The 22,878-nt window shown below is 42.5% G+C and overlaps 1 protein-coding gene across 2 annotated transcripts in view; it reads left to right on the forward strand.

The window, feature by feature from the left end:
* PDE6A (phosphodiesterase 6A) overlaps positions 1–22,878 on the forward strand; it is a 219,093-nt gene that overhangs the window by 164,233 nt on the left and 31,982 nt on the right. For both annotated transcript variants that reach the window (XM_068277126.1, XM_068277127.1), the window contains 4 exons: positions 7,281–7,390; positions 8,909–8,996; positions 10,594–10,694; positions 10,830–10,937. In XM_068277126.1, coding sequence (XP_068133227.1) covers positions 7,281–7,390; positions 8,909–8,996; positions 10,594–10,694; positions 10,830–10,937 — 407 coding nt within the window. The remainder of the gene's footprint in view (positions 1–7,280; positions 7,391–8,908; positions 8,997–10,593; positions 10,695–10,829; positions 10,938–22,878) is intronic.

The raw sequence follows: 22,878 nt of genomic DNA on the forward strand, positions 1-22,878 counted from the left end.
ACCACTGCATCTACATCGGTCCTCAGGAAAGACACCAAGAGCAAAAATACAACAAACACCTGCTAAGAAAATGTTAAACTTCAGCCAACCTTTCACCAAAGCTGCCCTCAAGTCATTAAAGAATTGAAAACCTCCAGGATTCAATGATATTTTTAGAGAACTGATCTCTGGCTTTGGCGTTAGAGTAACAGTTAGGGCCTGTTCACACAGGTGCTCTGCTGGTGTTAAATGACGGCCGTAGCACTCCTTGCTCAAGCACTGTCCTTTCAAATTAATGGACAGCTCCAGTCTCTTCATTGACTGTCCTTTGCGCAAATGCCGCACTCTGTCCCGCCACTTTTCATTGTCTCGATCAATCCAGGAAGCTGCATGAAGTGCCACACTAGTTTGTCTCCCTGTTGGGGGTCAAAAAACGACTAACGATATGAAGTGCTGCTCGAAGATGCCAAATGATTTTCTGCTTGCTAGCAGAAAAGCATTTGAGCAAGATGCCACGCTGCTGGTTCAGACACTCGTCTAAACCACTATATATTTTTATTTATTTATTTTTAATGTAAGAAAAGTAATATTGAAATGCAGTTAATCAGATTCAACTTACTTTGAGTGATTATTTTGCTTGTAAATGAATGTGGACAGTCTATGCTCAGTCAACTATTGAGCAAAACCTGCAATCTCAACAAGCCAGCTTCACTTGTTTGAGTCACGTGCATTTTGCCACAGAGCGGAAAAAAAGGTGAAATAGAACTTAGTCTGTGGGGTAAAAAACGCATTTTTGTTTTGTTTGTTTATATATAACCGATAAGATGCTGTATTTTTCCACATCAAAAAAGGCAAATTATTTTAAAAAATGCAAACGCATGCAAAAACGCACAGACAAGTATGCTCCCAACCTTACGCAATGAGTCTTGTAGATCCATCTGGAAGACCTCACAGGGAAGAGAAGGGATAATGGTGAAGCAGGAGCCCTCTAAGGCCTCAATTCACTAAGCTTATCTCCTGTGTTTAACCCTCCTGGCGGTCTATTAAAAACCGCCAGGGGGCAGCAGAGCATCCCCCCGCCCTCTTCGATCGCCTCAGCCGATCGCCAATCAGGAAATCCCGTTCAAAGAACGGGATTTTCTGGAGGGCTTCCCCCATCGCCATGATGTCATTGGGAGTCCCGATCTAACCTTTAGCGCTGCCTGGCACTGATTGGCCAGGCAGCACACAGGGTCTGGGGGGGGCTTCATGGCGACTAATTGGCGGGTAGCGGCAGCAATCAGCAAAGTGCTAGCTGCGTGTTGCAAAAAAAAAAAATCATGCAAATCGGCCTAGCAGGGCCTGAGAAATCCCCCTGCGTGGCATAGCCCGTGCTCAGCACGGGCTTACCGCCAGGGAGGTTAATAGCATTTCTGAGCTGTTTCTAGTGTTATCACCATGGTGATAAGGCATGTAGTATTCACTAAACAATTTACCTGAGGCAAACCTAAACTTAACTCTGTCTTTAACTACTTCTCTACCACAGTTTTTTTCCCCCCATCAAAAGCTCTTCCCATTCATTCGGTAATAACTTTACCGCTAATTATTACACTGAAATGATCTATATATTAATATTTGCAGTACAAACTAGGCTTTCTTTGGGCAGTACTTTATGCTAAGAATTATATTATATGCATTTGACAGGGAAGAAGAAGAAGAAAAAAAATGAGAAAAATTCTCAGCTTTCAGCCATTGTAGTTTAAAAATAAAATGTGCCATCATAGATAAAACACACATTTGCCCATTTGTCCCAGTTATTACAATGTTTAAATTGTGTCCCTAGTACACTGTATGGCGATAATATTTTAGTTTGGGTTAGGGATGAAGGAGTTAAAAAAAATAATGAAAATGTATTTATTTTTTCTATTGGAAGTGTAATATGGTGTATTTGGAAGTAGTTTTACTTTTTGGCCACAAGATGGTGCTATACTAACTCAGTTTTCTAAAAATAGAAAACAGAAGCAAGTGTTTACATGCGTTTACAGGTGTTTATAAAAAGGAAGGTAGAAAAGTGTAGCAGAAGTTGCTAAGTGGTTGAGTTAAGAAGAGATCTCTAAAGTTACAGTTATTTGGGTTGAAAGAAGACTTACGTCCATCGAGTTCAACCAGAGAACAAAGTACAACACCAGCCTGCTCCCTTACATATCCCTGTTGATCCAGAGGAAGGCGAAAAACCCTTACAAGGCATGGTCCAATTAGCCCCAAAAGGGAAAAAAATTCCTTCCCGACTCCAGATGGCAATCAGATAAAATCCCTGGAACAACATTAGGCATTACCTAGTAATTGTAGCCATGGATGTCTTTCAACGCAAGGAAAGCATCTAAGCCCCATTTAAATGCAGGTATAGAGTTTGCCATAACTACTTCCTGTGGCAATGCATTTCACATCTTAATTACTCTTACCGTAAAGAACCCTTTCCTAAATAAATGGCTAAAACGTTTTTCCTCCATGTGCAGATCATGTCCTCTAGTCCTTTGAGAAGGCCTAGGGACAAAAAGCTCATATATATATATATATATATATATATATATATATACATATACATATACATATACATATACATATACATATACACACACACACACACACACACACACACACACACACATACACATACATATACATATACATATACATATACATATACATATACATATACATATACATATACATATACATATACATACATACACATACATACATACATACATACATACATACCTTTCCTGTAATGTGGTGCACAGAACTGAATTCCATATTCCAGATGTGGCCTTACTAGAGAGTTAAACAGGGGCAATATTATGCTAGCATCTCGAGTTTTTATTTCCCTTTTAATGCATCCCAAAATTTTGTTAGCTTTAGCTGCAGCGGCTTGGCATTGAGTGCAATTATTTTACTTGTTGTCGATGAGAACTCCTAAGTCCTTTTCCAAGTTTGATGTCCCCAACTGTATCCCATTTATTTTGTATGGTGCTAGCCCATTGGTACGACCAAAATGCATGACTTTACATTTTTCAACATTAAATTTCATCTGCCATGTATGTGCCCATATAGCCAGCCTATCCAGATCCTGTTGCAATATGTCCCTATCTTCCTGAGAGTTGATGATTTTGCACGATTTTGTATCTGCAAAAATAGCAACATTGCTCACTACTGAATCTACTAGGTCATTACTAAATAAATTGAAGCGCACTGGACCCAGTACAGACCCCTGTGGGACCCCACTGCTAACAGTTTCCCATTTTGAGTATGATCCATTGACCACAACTCTTTGTTTTCTGACCATTAGCCAGTTCCCTATCCATGCACACAGACTCTTCCCAGTCCTTGCATCCTCAACTTTTGCACCAGACTTTTGTGGGGAACAGTGTCGAAGGCCTTTGCAAAGTCCAAGTATATCACATCTACAGCATTCCCAATATCCATGTTAGCATTCACTACCTCATAAAAGCTGAGCATGTTAGTTAAACAGGACCTGTCTTTAGTAAACCCATGTTGATGCTGAGAAATAAGATTTGTTTTCTACTATTAAGTCATGTATAGTATCTCTTAGTAACCCCTCAAATAGTTTGCATACAACTGATGTTAAGCTTACTATAATTTCTTGGATCTGATTTTTTGCCCTTCTTAAATAATGGCCAAACGTGGGCTGTACACCAATCCAATCTGGGACTCTGCCAGTTGAAAGAGTCACAAAAGATAAGATAAAGGGGTTTATCTATAACTGAACTTAATTCCCTTAGGACCCGAGGATGCATGCCATCCGGGCCAGGTGCCTTGTCTATTTTTGATTTATTTAGTCTTGCCGTCACTTCTTCCTGCATTACATATTTAATATTACAGTTGGAAGATTGAGGCTCTTCTGCCTCTGTAATTTGCAACAGTGATGTTTCCCTTGTGAAGACAGAAGCAAAGAAAGCATTTAATAACTCTGCCTTACCTTGGTCATCCACCATTGAGTTCCCACCCTCATCCTTTAGAAGTCCAATACAGTCAACCTTTTTTTTTTTTTTTTTTTTTTTTTTTTTTAGAGTTGATGTACTTGTAAAACTTTTTTGGGTTAGATTTGATATCCCTAGCGATTTGATTTTCAGCTTCAATCTTTGCCAGCCCAATTTCTTTTTTAAAATTTTTATTGCACTTATAAATGTTTAACGCAGCCTCGGTCCCCTCCTGTTTTAGGACCTTATAGGCATTCTTTTTCCTCTTCATTTTATCTCTAACCTTTCTTTTCATCCATAGAGGCCTTTTTTATTCCTATATATTTTGTTTCCATATGGGATATGCATACTACAATATTGATTGAGAGTAAGTTTAAAAGCTTGTCATTTCCCTTCAGTGTCCTCCCCTTGTAGTACATTATCCCAGTTCACCAAACTTAGTGCCTGCCTGAGTTGATTGAACTTTGCTTTTGTAAAATTCACAGTTTTAGTGGTCCCGCTGCCCCGTGGCCTATTAGTCATCAGATAAAACGTTATGTTGTGATCACTATTTCCCAAATGTTCTTGAACCTGCACATTTTATACATTATCTGGTCTATTAGAAATGATCAGATCCAGTAACGCATTCCCCCTAGTTGGTTCTGTTACCATTTGAGTCAAGTAATTGTCCTGTAGTGTTGCCAGAAATCTGCTGCTTTTACCAGAATGGGTAGCCTCAATATTCCAGTCAATGTCTGGAAAGTTGAAATCACCATAACTATGACCTCATTTTTACTTGCAGCTTTTTCAATCTGCTGTAGTAATCGCAGTTCTGCAGCTTCATGAATATGAGGTGGCCTGTAGCATACCCCAATAAGCAATTGGCAACCTTTATTTCCACCATGAATATTTACCCAAACGGACTACACATCTTAATCTTCCTCCATCTCATCGTTGAGGACAGCTGTAAAATAATTCTTAACAAAGAGACAAACCCCTCCACCTTTTTTTCCCTGTTGTATCCTTCCTAAACACATTGTATCCCTCTAAATTTGCTATCCAGTCATGGCTTTCATCCATCCATGTCTCGGTTATTCCCACAATGTCATAGCCTTTGTCAATCAGAATGAAAGTTAACGTTTCAATCCTTAACTACAGAATTCTAAAGTTGGAGACACTGTATTAAGAAAAACGTCCCAGGGGGTGTAGATGGGTACTTACCTCAGGAGGGGGAAGCCTCTGGATTCTAACAAGGCTTCCCCATCCTCCATTGTCCCGGCAATCTCCTGCTGCAGCTAACCAAAGTGCGGCAATGTAAATATTTACCTTCTGCAATCCTGCGCAGGCGCACTAGCTGCTCTTCAGGTTAAGGCGGAAATAGCCGAAACCAATCGATCCGCTCCACTGCGCAGGCATTAGTCCTTTTACAGCTGCACAGTAGAGTGAATACAATCAGGCTCAGCTATTTCGGGAAGATTTCGGGAGGATTCAAGAAAGCCAGCGCTGGACTCCCTGCAGCTACAGGGTTCGGGTGACCCTGAGGCTTCCCCTTCCAAGGTAAGTACCCACCAGAGTTGTTTTTTTTAGTTTTTTGTTGTTTTTTTTTTTATACAGAGTCTCTTTAAAGACCAGCTGTTGACTGCATGTGCAAATAACTATAGAGGAGGTAACTTAAGGACTGAAATCATAAGAGAACACTCTCACTGGGAAAACGTTTCACTAGACCTTAATAAGGCAAGCTTCTTTAGTTAATTAACACTAAAAATACTGATTGATATGTGGTGATACGTTTTCTCTTGCCTTATCACCAGCATGATCTTAGTGAATTAAGGCCTAAGTGTGGTAGGTTAGTAGTTAGCTGTATAGAGTAATGTAATTTGCAACCGCTCACAAGAGCTGGTTGCTGAAAGTAGCAGACTTAAAGCGGTATAAAACTGACATTATCAATAAAAACATGTTTTCCTACTTCTTATATGTCATACAGTTATCATATTTGCATTTGTGCATCAGTATTATTCATTTAGAAATTACAAGTTTCCAAAAGCAGTTTTTTGCTTTGAGAGCTGCCGTTACATTTTATACATAACTGGTAACGGTTCATCTTTATTCATCTTTTATTGAAGACAGAAATGCTTTCAGTGTCTCTGGCCTGAAACACACCAGAGGAGTTTTTCTGAGCGTTTTGAGTTTTTAAATCTGCTGCTAATGTTATCCTATGTGTCTGTGCACACTGGAGCAATGAGGTTTTGTAAAAAACCCCATAGCATTACATTGGGAAGAGCTTTTAGAGGTTTCAAAACCACTTCCCAATGTAATGCTATGGGTTTTTTTTACAAAACTTCATTGCTCCAGTGTGCACAGACACATAGGATAACATTAGCAGCAGATTTAAAAACTCAAACCGCTCAGAAAAACTCCTCTGGTGTGTTTCAGGCCTCTCTGTGTCCAGGAGCTTCTGCACAGTCAGAGAATGTGTCGCATTCCTCACTTGATACAATTAAGTAAACACAAGATAACATTATCTACACTTCGGATGCGTCCAGATTTCTCTGCACTGAACTTTCAAGACCTGTGTTTAACTAATTGAATGCTGTTCTAGAAAAAAAAAATGGTGGTAGTATATCTATATAATATGCTGTAAATAATTTTTTTAGAGTGAAGAAGAGATGCTGGATTTCATTCCACTTTAAATCACCATGGAGAAAGCCTGTCTCCACTCAGGTCTTGATTTGTTCTGGTCACTCTCCAGTCAGTTAGTTAGTTGGGATGTTAGTAGGACAAGATGGGAAAGAAGAATAGGGTGGGATAACAGTCAACTGCCAATAACGTAAACAATTGGAGAGTAATAAGGGGAAATGCCAGGAAACATTTAGAATAGTAAAAGTATTATGCAAAAAGAAAAAATTAAAAACGTTACGTGGGTCTGGCCCACTTCTTTAGGTATTGTGCCAAATGGTCTAGTGTCTTAATGAAGGCACGGGTGCATCATCTAGTAGATCCGTAACTTAATGTCTGATACCAGGCAGAGATGTCTCCACTCATTCATTGGAGAGCCTGGAAGACCCTGGACTGACTGCAGATAGAGGGAGCATATACAAAGCACAAACGTGTTAGAAGATCATGTAGAATCATGTCAGTGCACTGGAGACAAACCACCAACACCACTGTACTGACAACTCCCTACAGTGTGCTAGACTTGGCAGCATTCAACTAATTGCAGTTGGCTGTGCAAAAAAACGATGGTGTTGGTGTCTTGTTTCCTGGTTTAACATATATTTCATTTAGTTTTTTAAGTTTTGGTCAGTCTACACTAATTTACATACATCCTGTTTTTTTTTTTAGACTGGAAACCTAAAGCGCTATTATACAGACCTTGAAGCCATGGCAATGGTGACAGCTGCATTCTGCCATGATATTGACCACAGAGGCACAAATAACCTGTATCAGATGAAGTAAGTTTGCTTGCACATAGCATAGTCCTTTATGCAAAATGCACAGTTTGCCTCTGTTTGTTGTGAAACCATTAACTACACTACATAGCATATACAATGATTTGATAAAGTATTGGTTCCCTTTCTAGTTCACACCATTGCCCATTATTCACTACATTGTTCCTGCTTTGTCAAGCTAATGGTTTTCAGAAGGAAGGTTTTTTTTTTCTGAAATGGCTCAGTGCAAAATATATTATTGGATAACAGGAAATCAGGAAAAGGTCAGGTATTTAACAAAATTACACAGGCATGTAATGCATTGCTCACAGTGCTTATGAGAAAAGTTATATGGTCATGTAGTTTTTCCCGATATGAAATACCAGAGAACACAGAGTAATAATACAATAAACACAAAATACGCTTGCCAAGTACTAGTGGATGAGCAGGTGGGCTGACTGCAGTGTCTACAGGATGAGCATAACCAACCACGCCTCTTTATGCACGACTTTGCATAAAGCCCTGTATACGCGAGATTAAAGTCGGCTGAGAGCTCTTTCACACGAGTTAACGCGTGCACAAACCAGATTTCATGCACGAGTTATGAAAACAGCATGATGTCAGGAAATTGAGGCTTGATGCAGATCAGCGGCACTAGTACTAATTTACCCTGTGGGAAAATGCTTTCACTGGACTATTAAAAGCTCCCAGATGTGTTACAACTTAATGCTCTGGAACGCTCTGTCTAATGTGAAACATAACATGAAAGTCAATAGACTTCCATGTTACCTTTCTAAACGCATCCTAGGTAAGTTTCATCAAAACGGACGAAACAGCTCCTAGTGTGAAAGAGCCCTGAGGCGACCAATAACGACCACTGCCTGGCTAGCAATAAACTTGGCCGTGCTACAACCAATACCTTTGTTCACACAGCTCGCCATGTGATGATGTCTGCACTGCTGTCAGCCCAGCGCTCAGAGCACTCCCAGCGAACAAGGGTGCTCTGCGCTTGCTCACTACATAGTCATGGCGACACGACTATGTAGTGCGCAAACACAGAGCGCTCCCAGCCACGGGCCTGTGACCAAGGACGTGCATCACGGGGCAGCGTCTGAGCATTGCTCACCGACCCAGAAGTAGCCTCATGCGGACTTTACAAGGTAACGGAGCTGGACGGAGAAGAACGGGGGTATCCTTTAAGCTAGTCACTTTGCCATTTAATATATATTTCTCTACTGAGAACCCAATTTTCATTTCCCTGCATAATTCAAGGTCTGGCTATTGGTGGCGTCCAAATTACACAGTGAGCGCTTCTATAACAATACGGCCTATGGCAGCACCCACATTAGCGATCTCGTTCCCGAGAATGTTCAACTGAACCTCTAGGGGCAATATCTACTAGGCTTCCAGGGCCTTTTCATTTATTTACCTATACATATTAGTGTCACTTATTTATCAGGTACTTATTCCCTTACACACAGTCAGTGAAACATTTCATCTTTCTGTAATGGTTTGATGGTTCTTTTATATTTTCCTTTATAGGTCAGGACACCCTCTAGCAAAGCTCCATGGGTCATCTATTCTAGAGAGGCACCATCTGGAGTTCAGCAAAACACTGCTCAAGGACGAGGTATGATGACACCACATTATCATATATATTAACCACAGAAATCCATTGAAATGAAATCTGAGATTTGGCAAGGGAACCAGCCAGGAAGTATAAAGTAGAACATGCTGGAGGAGAATGATGAACACAAGGCTTCAGAAAAGCAGTAGACAAAATAATAAATGCATAGTTCGAAAGCTGAGAGAAAAATGATTGACGTGGATTATAGGATGGCCAGGAGACATGAGGGGACATCTTAAACTTGTATAATCACGCTGTTAAATATTTAGGGACGGCTGTGTCTAATGCACTTCATGTCATTCATTTTGATTCAAGATTCCTACTTCACCTTTACACATGCTAAAATCACTTCTGAACAATCAAATCTTCCACATTTTGGTGTACAACAGTGATCATGGTAACCCTTAAGGTGCCCATACACGCTCCATTTGATTCCCTGCAGATTCGAGAATTTACTAGAATCTGCAGGGATTACTCAAAATTCACAGTTCAATAAATTTTTGATCATTGTTGACCAAAAATTAATGAAAAGTTGTGTTTGGATAGGACAGAAAATGTAGGTTGACCAGGAGCATTTGTACATCAATGACCCATAGCTTTGCACTAAATCAAACACTGTGGTTCAATTGATTTTCAATAGATTTCATGCTGGAAACTATTGAAAATTGATGTGCAGTGTGTGGCTAGAATGGATTTCTTCTGAATAGATTCTTCTCTGAAAGTAATGGTTTTGAATCACTAGGAACAATCTTTATGTGTATGGCCAGCTTTAGAATGCAAAGGATAGCTATAGGCATTGCGTGCTTTTTGCATCCATACGCCTCAGACATCTAGAGGCATTTTAGTACAAAATTACTTCCCCTTGTAGCTGACATCTATAGGCATTTCTGTGGCCCCATATTCCTGTGTCATGATGAACTTCTAAAAGGCGTTTAGTACAAAGTTTTGGCTAAGTTACAACTATCTACATTACTTCAAATATAAAAATAATTATAATTTGATGCAGAATTATGCAAATGTTCTTGCATTGTATATTTATACAGCCAGTTGCTGAGACCTGAGGACTGAGTTTACTGTATCCAGAGGTTTACTATATTTTAGAGTTTATTATAACGAGATTCTACTGGGACAGATCTTGAAAAACGCCCGACTCTTGCTCCACCAAAAGAGTAATTCAGTAATATGCAATGCCCCTTTCAAAGGTGATTTATAGAATACAACATCCCGTTGTTGAATGGTACCCTGATTAGCTATGGCCTCACAGTGGATATGCGTTAACAGAGGCAGTGAAGCCTACTTTTCATTTCCTGTATGCAACACAGAGGTCACTTAACATGCAGTGTGACTTGTTATGTTCATGTTTTTTACAGGAACGTAGCCTAATGCACCAGGCTTCAAGTGGTCAGTAGGTCTAGCCAATCAGGGTCCACATTTCAACAGAGCGGAATTTACAAAAATACATAAAACGTACAGGAAAAAACACAAAAAACAATGGATTGTGTCTGACAGGGTGGTACCAAGTTATTCATTTGCATTTATGGTAGGGTTGGAAAATATGCCATGCAATGCTGACTTATTAATAAATGTCTGTTCTTCACAGCAAGTAAATATTTACCAGAATCTGAACAGGAGACAATATGACCATGCCATCCGCATGATGGATATTGCCATCATTGCAACAGATTTAGCATTGTATTTCAAGTAAGTAACACAATTAATCAGTAATGCAACACAAATACAGCCACCAGCTACTGATGTGTGCGTTACAGTACTGTGCATGAGATGGATTGTTGTCAGGAATAGATTTGAACTGACATGATCTTTTCTGTTTCACAGGAAGAGGGCCATGTTCCAGAAGATAGTAGACCAGTCTAAAACATACGAGAATGAGAAACAATGGACAGAGTACCTGATGCTGGATCAAACCCGCAAAGAAATAGTCATGTATGTTTCATAGGTAGCATGGGGAGTTTTAGGAAAACTAAAAATATGCCATTCTACCACCGTTATTCACGTAGTAGCAACAAAACAAACAAAAAAACAAACAAACTTCACAATGCTTTGTCAGATAAACAGTAAACACTATGAAATGCTATATTTCAGTATCTCACCATTCCTCATCTGTTAGCAGGACTGATGACAGTTACAGGAAATAATGGCAATTAGAGGTCTTTTCTGTTAGACTAGACCAGCCTTTCTCAACCTTTTTACCTTGGAGGAACCCTGTAAATAACTTTTGGATCTCAAGGAACCCCTGCAAACAATTTTTTGGTCTTGAGGAACCCCTACATTTATTTTTCAGGAGGCATGGTCTTTAAGTAGGTTAGGCTGCTAATTTCACTATCTCCTATTGCACTGCCACTCATTATACTGTCTCCTGAGCCCCCAATTTAGTGCTTCTTGTTATAGTACCACCTATTATAGTGTGCTCTATTATACTTCCCCCACGATGGGGTAAAATGCCAAGGAACCCCTGTAGAGTCCTCAAGGAACCCTGGTTGAGAAAGCCTGGACTAGACAATGCAGAGAAACCGCTGGTTGTGCAAATATATATATATATATATATATATATATATATATATATATATATATATATATATATATATATATATATATATATATATATATATATATATATATATATATATATATATATATATATATATATATATATATATATATATATATATATATAGATATAGAGAGGGGAAGGCACAATCCACACTTGAGGACAGTGCAGCCTCAGCTTTAGTGGTCCATTTGTATATAGCAGTTGCTTTTTCTACACAGGGTTATATGGGAAACTCGTCTGCTTGTCAGGACTTTGCATTTTTCAGATTACAATGGATCGCGTGTATTTGCTGCAAAATGACAAGTCTGACTGTATCCTATTTATAAAATGGAACCATCAACAGGTCAGTTTGTTGCTAGTTTGTTATTCTAGTCTACACTGCAGTATGTGTAATCTCACCTCCTATTGAGATGCTGCAGCCCAGAATGAGGCTCTGTTCCCACTTGTGCGAAGAATGGACATTTTTTTGTCTGTCCTCCACTCATCGCTAAACTGTCAGTGAATGGCTCCTATTTTATGAATAGGAGCCATTCACACTTATCTGCAATGGATCTGCTGGATCCGTCGCATTAAGCAAACTGCACTTCTGTGCAATCAGTAATAAACCTGTATAGGCAAATGCATTCCCCCCATATAGCCTATGGGGGTAATGTATCTGCCCCGGGCTACGTGTCCCGCCGCTCCTAGGTCCCTGTACACATACCAGCAGCTGGCAGAAGCATGGGGGAATCTCCATCTGGCTGCAAAAGACCAATAGGGAACCCTCAGAAACAGGTAGAAATCGCATTGGTTCAAGGTAGACCAATGAAAATTCTCCCTGTTGCTCAGGTGAATTGGTCTAATGTAGCCTATGGAGGTCCCCATGCTTCGGCCTCCGGCCTGAGTACAGCAACCAAGCAGCGGCAATTGGCATCAGGAAGTGGCAATCACTTCGGACAGGCGGACGCATAGCAGATCAGCGATGGGCTGCCGAGTAGAAAGCCATTCAAATTTTGAATTAAAATGAGGCTTAATTAACGCATGTGTGAGCACGGGAGACAGGTGGTTACTTACCCAGATGTCCGTCGGCTTCTGAGCATCTCAATTCACTCACACGAGACCTATGGGACGCGTTCCAAGACTCGCTGCCACACTTCCTCCTTCAAGCCAGAAGGAGGAAGTGTGGTAGTGAGTCGTGCAATGCATCCCATAGGTTGGGTGCGAGTGGATTGAGACGCATAGAAGCCGACAGACTTCTGGGTAAGTAACCCCGTCTCCCATGCTCACAAATGCATTCATTTAACCTCATTTTAATTTCAAATTTGATTGGCTTTCTACTCAGAAGCTCCTCACTGGAGCTAAATGGACGGATGCTACCATGCCTGTTTTTGCCTCCGCTCAAGTGGTGGTAACCAAGCCTAACTGTCATCAATCAATGTAATACATCCAAAGCAAGGTCCACACACTCCCTGGGGAAACATAAACAATGTATTCCTTCATGTTGCAAAGGAAGACTTATTTCAAGACTATCAAGGACCCCTTTGTCAGAATAATCAGTGCAGCAGTAGCATCATCAATTACCTGCTGAAGAAATAGCGTGATCACTTCACCACAGTGAGACGCAGATACTACTTTATAATGTTGTGCTATGGTGTAACACCTAAGCACATGCAAACCCACTGCTAATGCTTTTCAGAGGTCAAGTTCCCACAGATGCGTTACAGTGGATTCTGAAGCAAGTGAAGTGTGTTCCGGTGTTAGTCGAGGAGCAGAAATGCAGACATCAAACCAACAAACGTTGATTCCGGTGATACCTTTAATGACTAACTAGCTTTCGAAACGTTAAGTTTCTTCTTCAGTCAATATACAGAACTGGATCAAAACCGTACAATAATAAGTATTAAATCACATACAGACTTATATATGATTCTGTAGACTCAATCTGACATGTCACACAGTTGTACCTCCTTTGAAAATGTAAAAAAAATACTTCTTCAGGCTAATGAACTCTGGCAGCATTTGTCACTACAGATACACACACAATAATCAACTTATCTCTCAGCCAGAGAGCAGCAACAGACAGAAGTGTTAAAAAGTCCACCAGTCTGAAAAGAAAGGAACCAAAATAAAAACTTTGAAAGGACAGAGGCCAAATGGTGTTACGATTCATATATACTCATGAAGCCAGCCTTTATGTTCAAACCTTTGCTTAGCGTCTGAAACATCTTCATAAACTTGTATTCACATGTCCGACGTTCCTTCCCAGATTTGAAATTTCCCCTTAGGATGGTAATTTTCAGGTTCCTTATGCTGTGGGCACGTTTGTTAAAATGTAGTCCTATTGGGGTGTCCCTTCGTTTATGCTTTACTGTAAAGCGATGCAGGTTTAGCTTTTTCCGCACTGTTTGATTTGTTTCCCCAATATATAGGACTCTGCCAGGGCATTTTGTGCACTTGATCGCGTAGGATGATGTACATGTGTATGTTCCCCGGATACGGAAAGCATCTGTAGAATCAGGTATTGGCAAACTGCCTGTACATAGTATGTGACGGCAGGTTTTACATCTCTTCTTCCCACAGGGAAATGTGCCATTTTTTTCAGGTGGGAGCAGGGAACTCCTGACCAGATGTTTTCTTAGATTTGCTGGCTGTCTGTAGGCCAGGAGTGGTAGTTCCGGGAAGATGTCTTTAAGTCTGCTGTCCTTGTGTAGGGAGGGTTGTAGTTCCCTGGCTATCTTCCAAAGTACTCCTAGCTGCTGGCGATAGGTTACTACTAGGAGTATTCTGTTTGTTTCCTTTTTCTCTTTGTACTGTAGAAGTTGGGCCCTGGGTACTTGTGTGGCCCTCTGAATTTGGTCCCTTATAGTCTGGGGTCTGTAACCCCTGTCCAAAAAGTCCCTTCTGAGGTTATGGAGTTGAAGGTCCCTTTCGCCGGTGTCCGAACAAATGCGGTTCTAGCGCAGGGCCTGACTGAAAATGACTGCTTTCTTGGTGTGTAGAAGGTGGAAGCTGTCACTCCTCAGATAAGAGGGTCTGTCTGTCAGCTTCTGGTACACAGCAGTCTGGAGCTGATTGCTTTTTATCTGGATGGTGGTGTCCAGAAAATGTGGGAGGTGGAATGATTCATTTTCAGTTTGCTGGTGGGGTGAAATTCCTGTGGAATTGAAGCAGTTGTTCCTCGCTCCAATTCTAGATGACAAGGATGTCATCGATGAAGCGATAATAGGAGAAGGGCTTGTGGGTGTAGGTTGATAGAAAATCACTCTCCAACTTCGCCATGAACAGTTTAGCATATTGGGGCACGAAGAGTGTTCCCATGCTGGTCCCCATCCTTTGAAGATAAACTTCCCGACCAAAGGTGAAGTGGTTGTGAGGATGAACCTCTTGAGAGGTATCATCGATTCTGTGGGAAGGTAACACTGCATCAGAAAGTGTTCACAAGTTGCGAAGCCATCCTCGTGTGGGATATTTGTATAAACCGCTTCCACATCCATGGTAGCTAAGATGGTCCCCTCTGGTAGTGGGCCCAAAGCCTCTAGTTTCCTTAGTAGGTCAGTGGTGTCCTGTATGTAACTTTTCTTGTTTCTTACGAAGGGTTTCAGCATGTTGTCCAGCCATCCTGAGATATTTTCTGTTAGTGTACCAATGCCTGAAACTATTGGTCACCCCGGGTTACCCTCTTTGTGTATCTTGGGCAGCATATAGAATGTACCCACATGTGGTGTTGCTGGTATCAATCCCAGTAGGTGCTGCAATGTGGCTGGAAGTTGTTTTATGAGAGCCCCAAGTTCCTTTCTGTATTTAGTAGCGGGGTCACGGTTCAGCTGTTCATAGTGGCAGGTGTTCAGAAGTTGTCTTTTTGCCTCCTTTATGTAATCCGTGGTATTCCATAGTACTATTGCACCCCCTTTATCAGCTGATTTTATAGTGATGTCCTTGTTTTATAGAGTCCTTATAGCTTTCCTTTCCTGAGGGGAAAGGTACTGCCGTTCCTGCCATTGCTTATTTAAAATGGAAGTTTTCACCCGGTTTCTGAAATTTTCAATGGGCCTGATTCACAAAGCGGTGATAACCCAGTTATCACGCCTAAAAGACTTTAGGCGTGATAACATTTGCACTAGCTGAGTTATCACCGCTTTGTGCTGCCGATCGCGCATTAAGTCCCGCGCGCAAAACTGCAATTGCACGCGCAGCGCCCATAGGGTTTAACTTTGCGCATGGGAATTTCACGCGACTTTCTTTTTATCATGCCTAAACTGAGTTTAGGCGTGATAAAGGGCTTTTCACAGGCGTGCAAACACTTGGCACCGCTTTGTGAATCAGGCCCAATGTATTTATCCAGCCCTGGGTTCTCCCCCACTGGAGGAGTCCACTGTGAATCTCTTTTTGCTGTGCTCTGGTTCACCTCTTGTATGTTCTGGCTTGATTGCGTAGGGCTCATCAAATCCATAGTAGTGGGCCGGTCAAGAAAGAATTCTCTAAGTTGCATTTTCCTGAAAAATTCCTCCATGTCACAGCACAATTCCGTTTTGTCTAAGGACTTTGCTGGGCAATATGTAAGTCCTTTAGATAGTACAGAGAGTTCTGCGTCACTGGGCTTGTAGTCAGACACATTTTGTTGCCTGGGCTTTTTGCAGGCTCAGTGTCCCTTCCTGCCTTACATCTTAGTCTTTGTAGCTTTCTGTTTTAAACTTTCATTAGCTGTCCCAGCAGTGTCATGTGGAATGTGTGGAGATCCTGTGTGAAAGTATTCTGCTCTGCGCTTGTCAGTTCCGACTCAAGGCGCTTTATCTGTGCTTCGGTTTGTCCCTTTTTGTTGTAGTTAATGTGGATGAGGTGGTTCCGCAGTCTTTCTGATGTTCTTGTGCAGAGGCGGTTTGCAAAGCCCATGTTGTAGGTGCTGAAGAGAGGATTTTTCATCTTTGCGCTATTGGGAAGGAGGTTTTCCTTTTTACATGTCTGGAGGAAGAAGATGTTGCTGTCCAATTGTGCCAATTTCTTTGAAGGTCCTTCAGTTCCATTCATACCCGGTAGTTTGTGGTATCTTCCATGGTGAAGCAAGTAAAGTGTTGTCCGGTGTTAGTTGAGGAGCAGAAATGCAGACATCAAACCAACAAACGTTGATTCGGGTGATACCTTTAAAGAGAACCCGAGGCGGGGTTCTCACAACGTAATCCACATACAGAGGCTGGCTCTGCCTATAGAGCCCAGCCTCTGTTGCTACTCAGATCCCCCCTAAATCCCCCCTGCGCTCCGCAATACCCCATAAATGACACGCAGCGTGTCAGCAGTGGCGGTGTTTACCTTTCTAACGTCAGTCTCGGTGCTCCCCCCGCATCGTTCTAGTCCCGCCCGCGTCCCTTCCCTCCCCGCTGATTGGAGGGAAGCGACGCGGGTGGGGACGGAGCTCAGCAGGAGGCGAGGGGAGTGCCGAGACTGACGTTAGAAAGGTAAACACAGCCGCACAGCGCGGCTGTAATTTATGGGGTCTGGCTGAGCGCAGGAGGGATTTAGGGGGGGGATCTGATTAGCAACAGAGGCTGAGCTCTATAGGCAGAGCCAGCCTCTCTATGGGGATTTCGTTGTGAGAACCTCGCCTCGGGTTCTCTTTAATGACTAACTGTACATGGTTTATTGCAAGCTTTCGAAACGTTAAGTTTCTTCTTCAGGCATTATACAGAACTGGATCAGAACCGTACAATAAGAAGTTTTAAATCACAGTCATTAAAAGGTATCACTAGAATCATTGTGTGTAGGTTTGAGGAGTGGATTCTGATTTTCCAATGCACGGTTTGCAGTGAGTTTCCAGAAAACACATGCAAAAAGGTACATGTGATGTGTGTGTGTAGTGACAAATGCACATAACTACACAGTGTGAATGTGGCCTAGTCACACAAAACAGTGTCCTGTCGGTTGGCATCAGTTTTGTATGCATTTCTATATATGTGTTCACACATACAGTACATCTGTATATTACAGTTCTGGTCCTGTTCATTTTGTATGTGTTATTATGGGTGTGTTCACCATAAAAAGTGTACATGTCTGGTCTAGTCAGGTAAAACTGAAGCAAAACTGACAGGACCGGAAATGTACAGAAGCTTGTGAACCAAGCCTTAGGCCCGGTTTACGTTAACGTTTTTTTGAGGATCAGAACGTATACTGTACAAACGGAACGGATGTGAATGGATCCAACGTTAACCTATGGATCCATTCACATGCGTCCGTTGGTACGGATACATTCCGGTCCACGGATCAAAAAAAAAAAAAAAAAAAGCTGCAGGCCCTAATTTTCTGGGCCGTTCTGCCCAGCGGAACGGATCCAGACAAAAAAAAAAAATACTGCAGCATTGGGGCAATGGGAAACAGGACGTTTCTTCACACTAGTGAAGAAACGTACCGTTCCACGGGGGATGGGGGCATGTGCCAATGCGAATCTAGCGACGGAAAGGCGAGGGGAGGGTGCAGCAGCCAGGTGGGTGGGTGAGGGATGGTTTATACATACCTAATTTTCAGTAGTAGCCGGCAGTAGAGGCTTCTGTCTTCTTCCTAGTCACCTAACGCGCTGTGTAGTCACAGCGGAAGAAGAGGAAGCCTCTACCGCCGGCTACTACTGAAAATTAGTTATGTATTTGCTGAGTGAAAACGGTTCCGATCAATCATTGATCAGATCCGTTTTCACTATGTGAACCGGCCACGGACTGAGCCATCCAGATCCGGCGAAGCGGAGACCGGGTCCTTTTGGCTCAGAATGCTAATGTGAACCGAGCCTCACTGTATGAGGAATCTGCTGCCTACAAGTGTTAGAAGTATTCTCTGTCTTGGACTGTAGGATTTTTAAGTATTACAGCATGAAATTGAAAAGATACGGCATTTCATCTAGTAACAAATATGTTTAACTTTATTTTTAACTACAAACGTATCGCCTTTTTTAAACACTTTCAAAAACTCTTCCAAAACACTTCTCCTGTGTGTAAAGTATACATGGTAGGCTATGTTCACAGTGGGCAGTGCATTCTCAGCAACAGCAGGAACGCAATGGATTGGGAAAGCGGAGGCAAAAGTTATCCATGCATTGCATACAGTGAATCATACAATGAAAAGTATGCTTCACTGTTAAATCGTGCATTTTGCAGTAACGCACAGCATGCAATACATTACGATGCCGCATGCCATTCTATCACAACACACCCATGTTACAAAGTGCCCATTATGCCGTAACGCACCACTGTGAATGTAGCGTTTGTAGTCACAGTAGCTTAAAACATAGCTACTCCTCTTTATATATAAAAAAAAAAAAAATCAAAAGGAAGAAAGACCCCCTGTAAACGATGGGGACAGAGTATAAAAGGGCTTTTATTCCACATGTGCAGCTCAGTGCAGCTCATTACAGCAATGTGAAAGGTAGGAAACGCCATAAACCGGAATGGTCAGTGAGATGCTGTTCATGTCAAGTTGATGATCGTTTTATGCAGTTTGGAAATTGACCAAACAATGCAGCTATCATTCCCAAGCTGTATTCATTTGCATAGAAGAAAAACAAAAACAAAAAACAAAAACACTGATCAGCTTAGAATTGTTAGCAATTAACTACTCATCCCTAAAGGTGGTCATACATCAGGCAACTTGGCGCTTAAGGACCATTAGATTGAATAATTATCGAATTGGATTAAAATCAGTGCAGCCAAGAGCATGCCAATTGATGATGCGACCATCATAGCATAGGAGGGTCAAACATTCCAGCAAGTCAGTCTTCCAAGTTAAAAAAAAAAAAAATAAAAAAATAAAAAAAAAAATGAACAGCTTTATCTTTTCAGCCAAGAGGTCCAAAACAAGATTGACCACACTAGGTATTTAGCAGGGAAAGCAGCCAGTCACACAAGGTACAAAGCACTTTGCTTCTGTACCAGCCATCACCTTGGGTTATCTTCAGGGTCACTGCATTGAACCTCTGTTTGCCATTCCCCAGCCTCACTGGCTCTTGAGCGAGACCCTGCCACAGGCCTAATCTGTCACAGGCCACTCCTGGATCTCTGGTACTGGAGTCCAACTCACTTCAGCAGCTTTGTGGCAAAGTACCCTTTCTACAGATTGAGAACTACCTTTCTCAACCAGCTGTCTAAACAGGTCTTCTAAACAGCCACTTTTCTGTACTTCTGGAGTACAGCCATCATCCAATTATGTCTGCATCTCTTAACTGACACCACTACCACAGTACCATTAGTTTTCCCTTCCATGGATGGACTTCTGACTAGCGAATTCGTAGCCAGGGTCGTCTGAGTCACTAGGCAACTATACATTTTTGCCTATGGCGCCGTTGGTGGAAGTGGGCGCTCTCTCGCCGCTCTGAGCGTGTTTGTTTATTTTTCTTTCACCCAGGTCGGCGTCGGCTGTGACAGGCAGCTCAGCCTGTGCCCGGCGCCGCCTACTGGTCCGCCCCCTTCCTCTCCTCCTTTCAGAGCGCGCAGCACGCACGTTAGTTTATATGTGAGGTGCCGCACGCTAGTTCGTTTACACGTCGGCGCCGCCACTAACTCCGCCCCCCGCCTGTCACATGTGCTTGAAGGCACTGTGAGTGACGCACCACACGGACCAACAGGTGTTCTCTACACAAGCTATCTGCAGAGGCGACACCTCACAGTGAGTGCCCTCTGCTGCTCTTAATTTTTTTTTTATGGCCCCCCCGGCTGGCCCTGATTTCCGCCCCCACCTCCCCCGGCCACATTACGATTATTTCCTGGGGAACGCTGGCCACATTACGATTATTTCCTGGGGAACGCTGGCCACATTATGATTATTTCCTGAGGAACACTGGCCACATTATGATTATTTCCTGAGGAACACTGGCCACATTATGATTATTTTCTGGTAAACGCTGCCGCATTACGATTATTTTCTGGTGAATTCTGCCCACATTACGATTATTTTATGGTGAATCATTGCTGCGTTATAATTATTTTACGGTGAATCATTGCTGCGTTACGATTATTTTCATTAGGGGGGCTCTATACAGGGGGGGGGGGGGAAGCACAGGATTTCTCGCCTGGAGTGACAAAATGGCTAGAGACGCCCCTGTTCGTAGCTACTCGGATTCTAAATCTTAATGAATGCAGGTGTGACCGCAGGAAATGAAGGTGGGATTTCCTGCGGTCACACCTGCATTCATTAAGATTTAGAATCCAAGTAGCTACGAACAGGGGCGTCTCTAGCCATTTTGTCACTCCAGGCGAGAAAACCTGTGCACCCCCCCCCCCCCCCCCGTATAGAGCCCCCCTAATCTAATGAAAATAATCGTAACGCAGCAATGATTCACCGTAAAATAATTATAACGCAGCAATGATTCACCATAAAATAATAGTAATGTGGGCAGAATTCACCAGAAAATAATCGTAATGCGGCAGCGCTTACCAGAATAGAGCCCCCCTAATGAAAATAATCGTCTGTGGGATCCTTTGCGTATCATTCCCCTCCCATCCGACACATTCCACCACTCACTGCTGCACCTCTTCCTTCCGGAAGGAGGAAGTGCGGTAGTGAGTTGTGGAACGTGTCACATAAGTTGCATGTGAGGGGAATGATACGCCAGTGTTGCCAACTCATCCCTTTAATTACTGACATGAATTATACAGGTTTTGTGGCTAGGTAGATGGAGTTAAGGCACTGATTATGTGCAAATAGCCCCAGAACCTGTATAACTTAGATGTGTCAGTAATTAACCAGCCTGGCGTTCTATTAAGATCGCCAGGCTGGCGACCGGACGGGTTTTTTTTAATAAATAAAAAACTATTACATGCAGCCAACTGAAAGTTGGCTGCATGAAAGCCCACTAGAGGGCGCTCCTAATGCATACTTCTGATTGCCTCCGGCAATCAGAAGTAACAAGAAACGCCGCGATGAGCGGCCCTTCTTGTTATGCTTTTCTCGTCGCCATGACGACGAGCGGAGTGACGTCATGGACGTCAGCCGACGTCCTCCGCCTCCGATCCAGCCCTTAGCGCTGGCCGGAACTGTTTGGTCTGGCTGCGCTGGGCTCGGGCGGCTGGGGGGACCCTCTTTCGCCGCTGCACGCTGCAGCGGCGATCAGGTAGCACACGCGGCTGGCAAAGTGCCGGCTGCGTGTGCTCCTTTTTATTTGATAAAAATCGGCCCAGCAGGGCCTGAGCGGCAGCCTCCGGTGGTAATGGACGAGCTGAGCTCGTCCATGCCGCCCGGCTGGTTAAAGGGATGATTTGGCAACACTGTGATACGCATAGGATCCCACGGACTTCTAGGTAAGTTAACCCCCCATCTCCCGTGGTCACACCTGCATTCATTAAGATTAATTAGCATATAAAATCCGAGTAGCTACAAACTCGTACCTATTTGGAAGCCCATCACTGTTCCCTACTCCTGACTCATGGGTGGGTGGTAAAGCAATTGCACTGTCTCTGTGAAAACACTCACCATCACTGGGGGGGCCTTCCTTCACTACACAGCCAAACAGATAAACAATTTTGCTCTTCAGCAGTGTCATTGTTATACATTGTCTTATTACTGTGCATTAATTCAGCAGTTTCACACAAAGCATTCTGTCAGGACTTGTTCACACTATGGGCATTTGCAGATTGTTTTAAGCGCTGGCGATTTTAGAAATCGCCCTAAAAGTGCTTGTGCAGTGATTTCCTTTAAGGCCTCTTGCACACTGCATGCATTTCAGATTCCGATTCCGCTTTTTAATCTGTTTTTACATCCGATTCCGATTCAGATTTTTAATCTTAACTGCATGCTGCGTTTTTTGATCCGTTTTTCTGTTGAATGTATTCAAGGAAAATCGGAAACGGAATTGGAATCGGAAAAGGAATCAGAAAACGGATTTGCAGTGTGCAGGGAGCCTGAGAGTGTTCACATGTGAGCATTTTGATTGCTTTTGATAGCAATTTCCCTGAGCCCTTTTAAGAATAAATACATTGTATTTATTCTTTTGCGGGTTAAAGAGTTCACTTCCTGACAGACTTCATGAAGTGAAAATCTCACTTCATGAAGCTTACAAAAGCGTTTTCTAAACTTGAAGCGCATTAAAAAGCGCTTTAAAAACTCAATAAATGCTCAGCAGTTGTGATAGCGATTTATAATGTGAACAAGGCCTGAGGCAACGTTCACAGTGGTGCATTGCCACATCTGCTTTGTAGTGTGGCTTACCGCAATGCACTACCTGCATTGTGATGTTCACAGTGCAGCGGGTCTATCACAGTACAACAGGTTGCAGTATGGTAATGCACTTCAGTGTGTTACTGCTAAAAGCGCGCATTAACAGTAGCAGTTAGCATACTTTACATCGACTGTATGCTTCACTGTACC

The sequence above is a fragment of the Hyperolius riggenbachi genome, chromosome 3, assembly GCF_040937935.1.
Source record: "Hyperolius riggenbachi isolate aHypRig1 chromosome 3, aHypRig1.pri, whole genome shotgun sequence".
NCBI lineage: Eukaryota > Metazoa > Chordata > Amphibia > Anura > Hyperoliidae > Hyperolius > Hyperolius riggenbachi.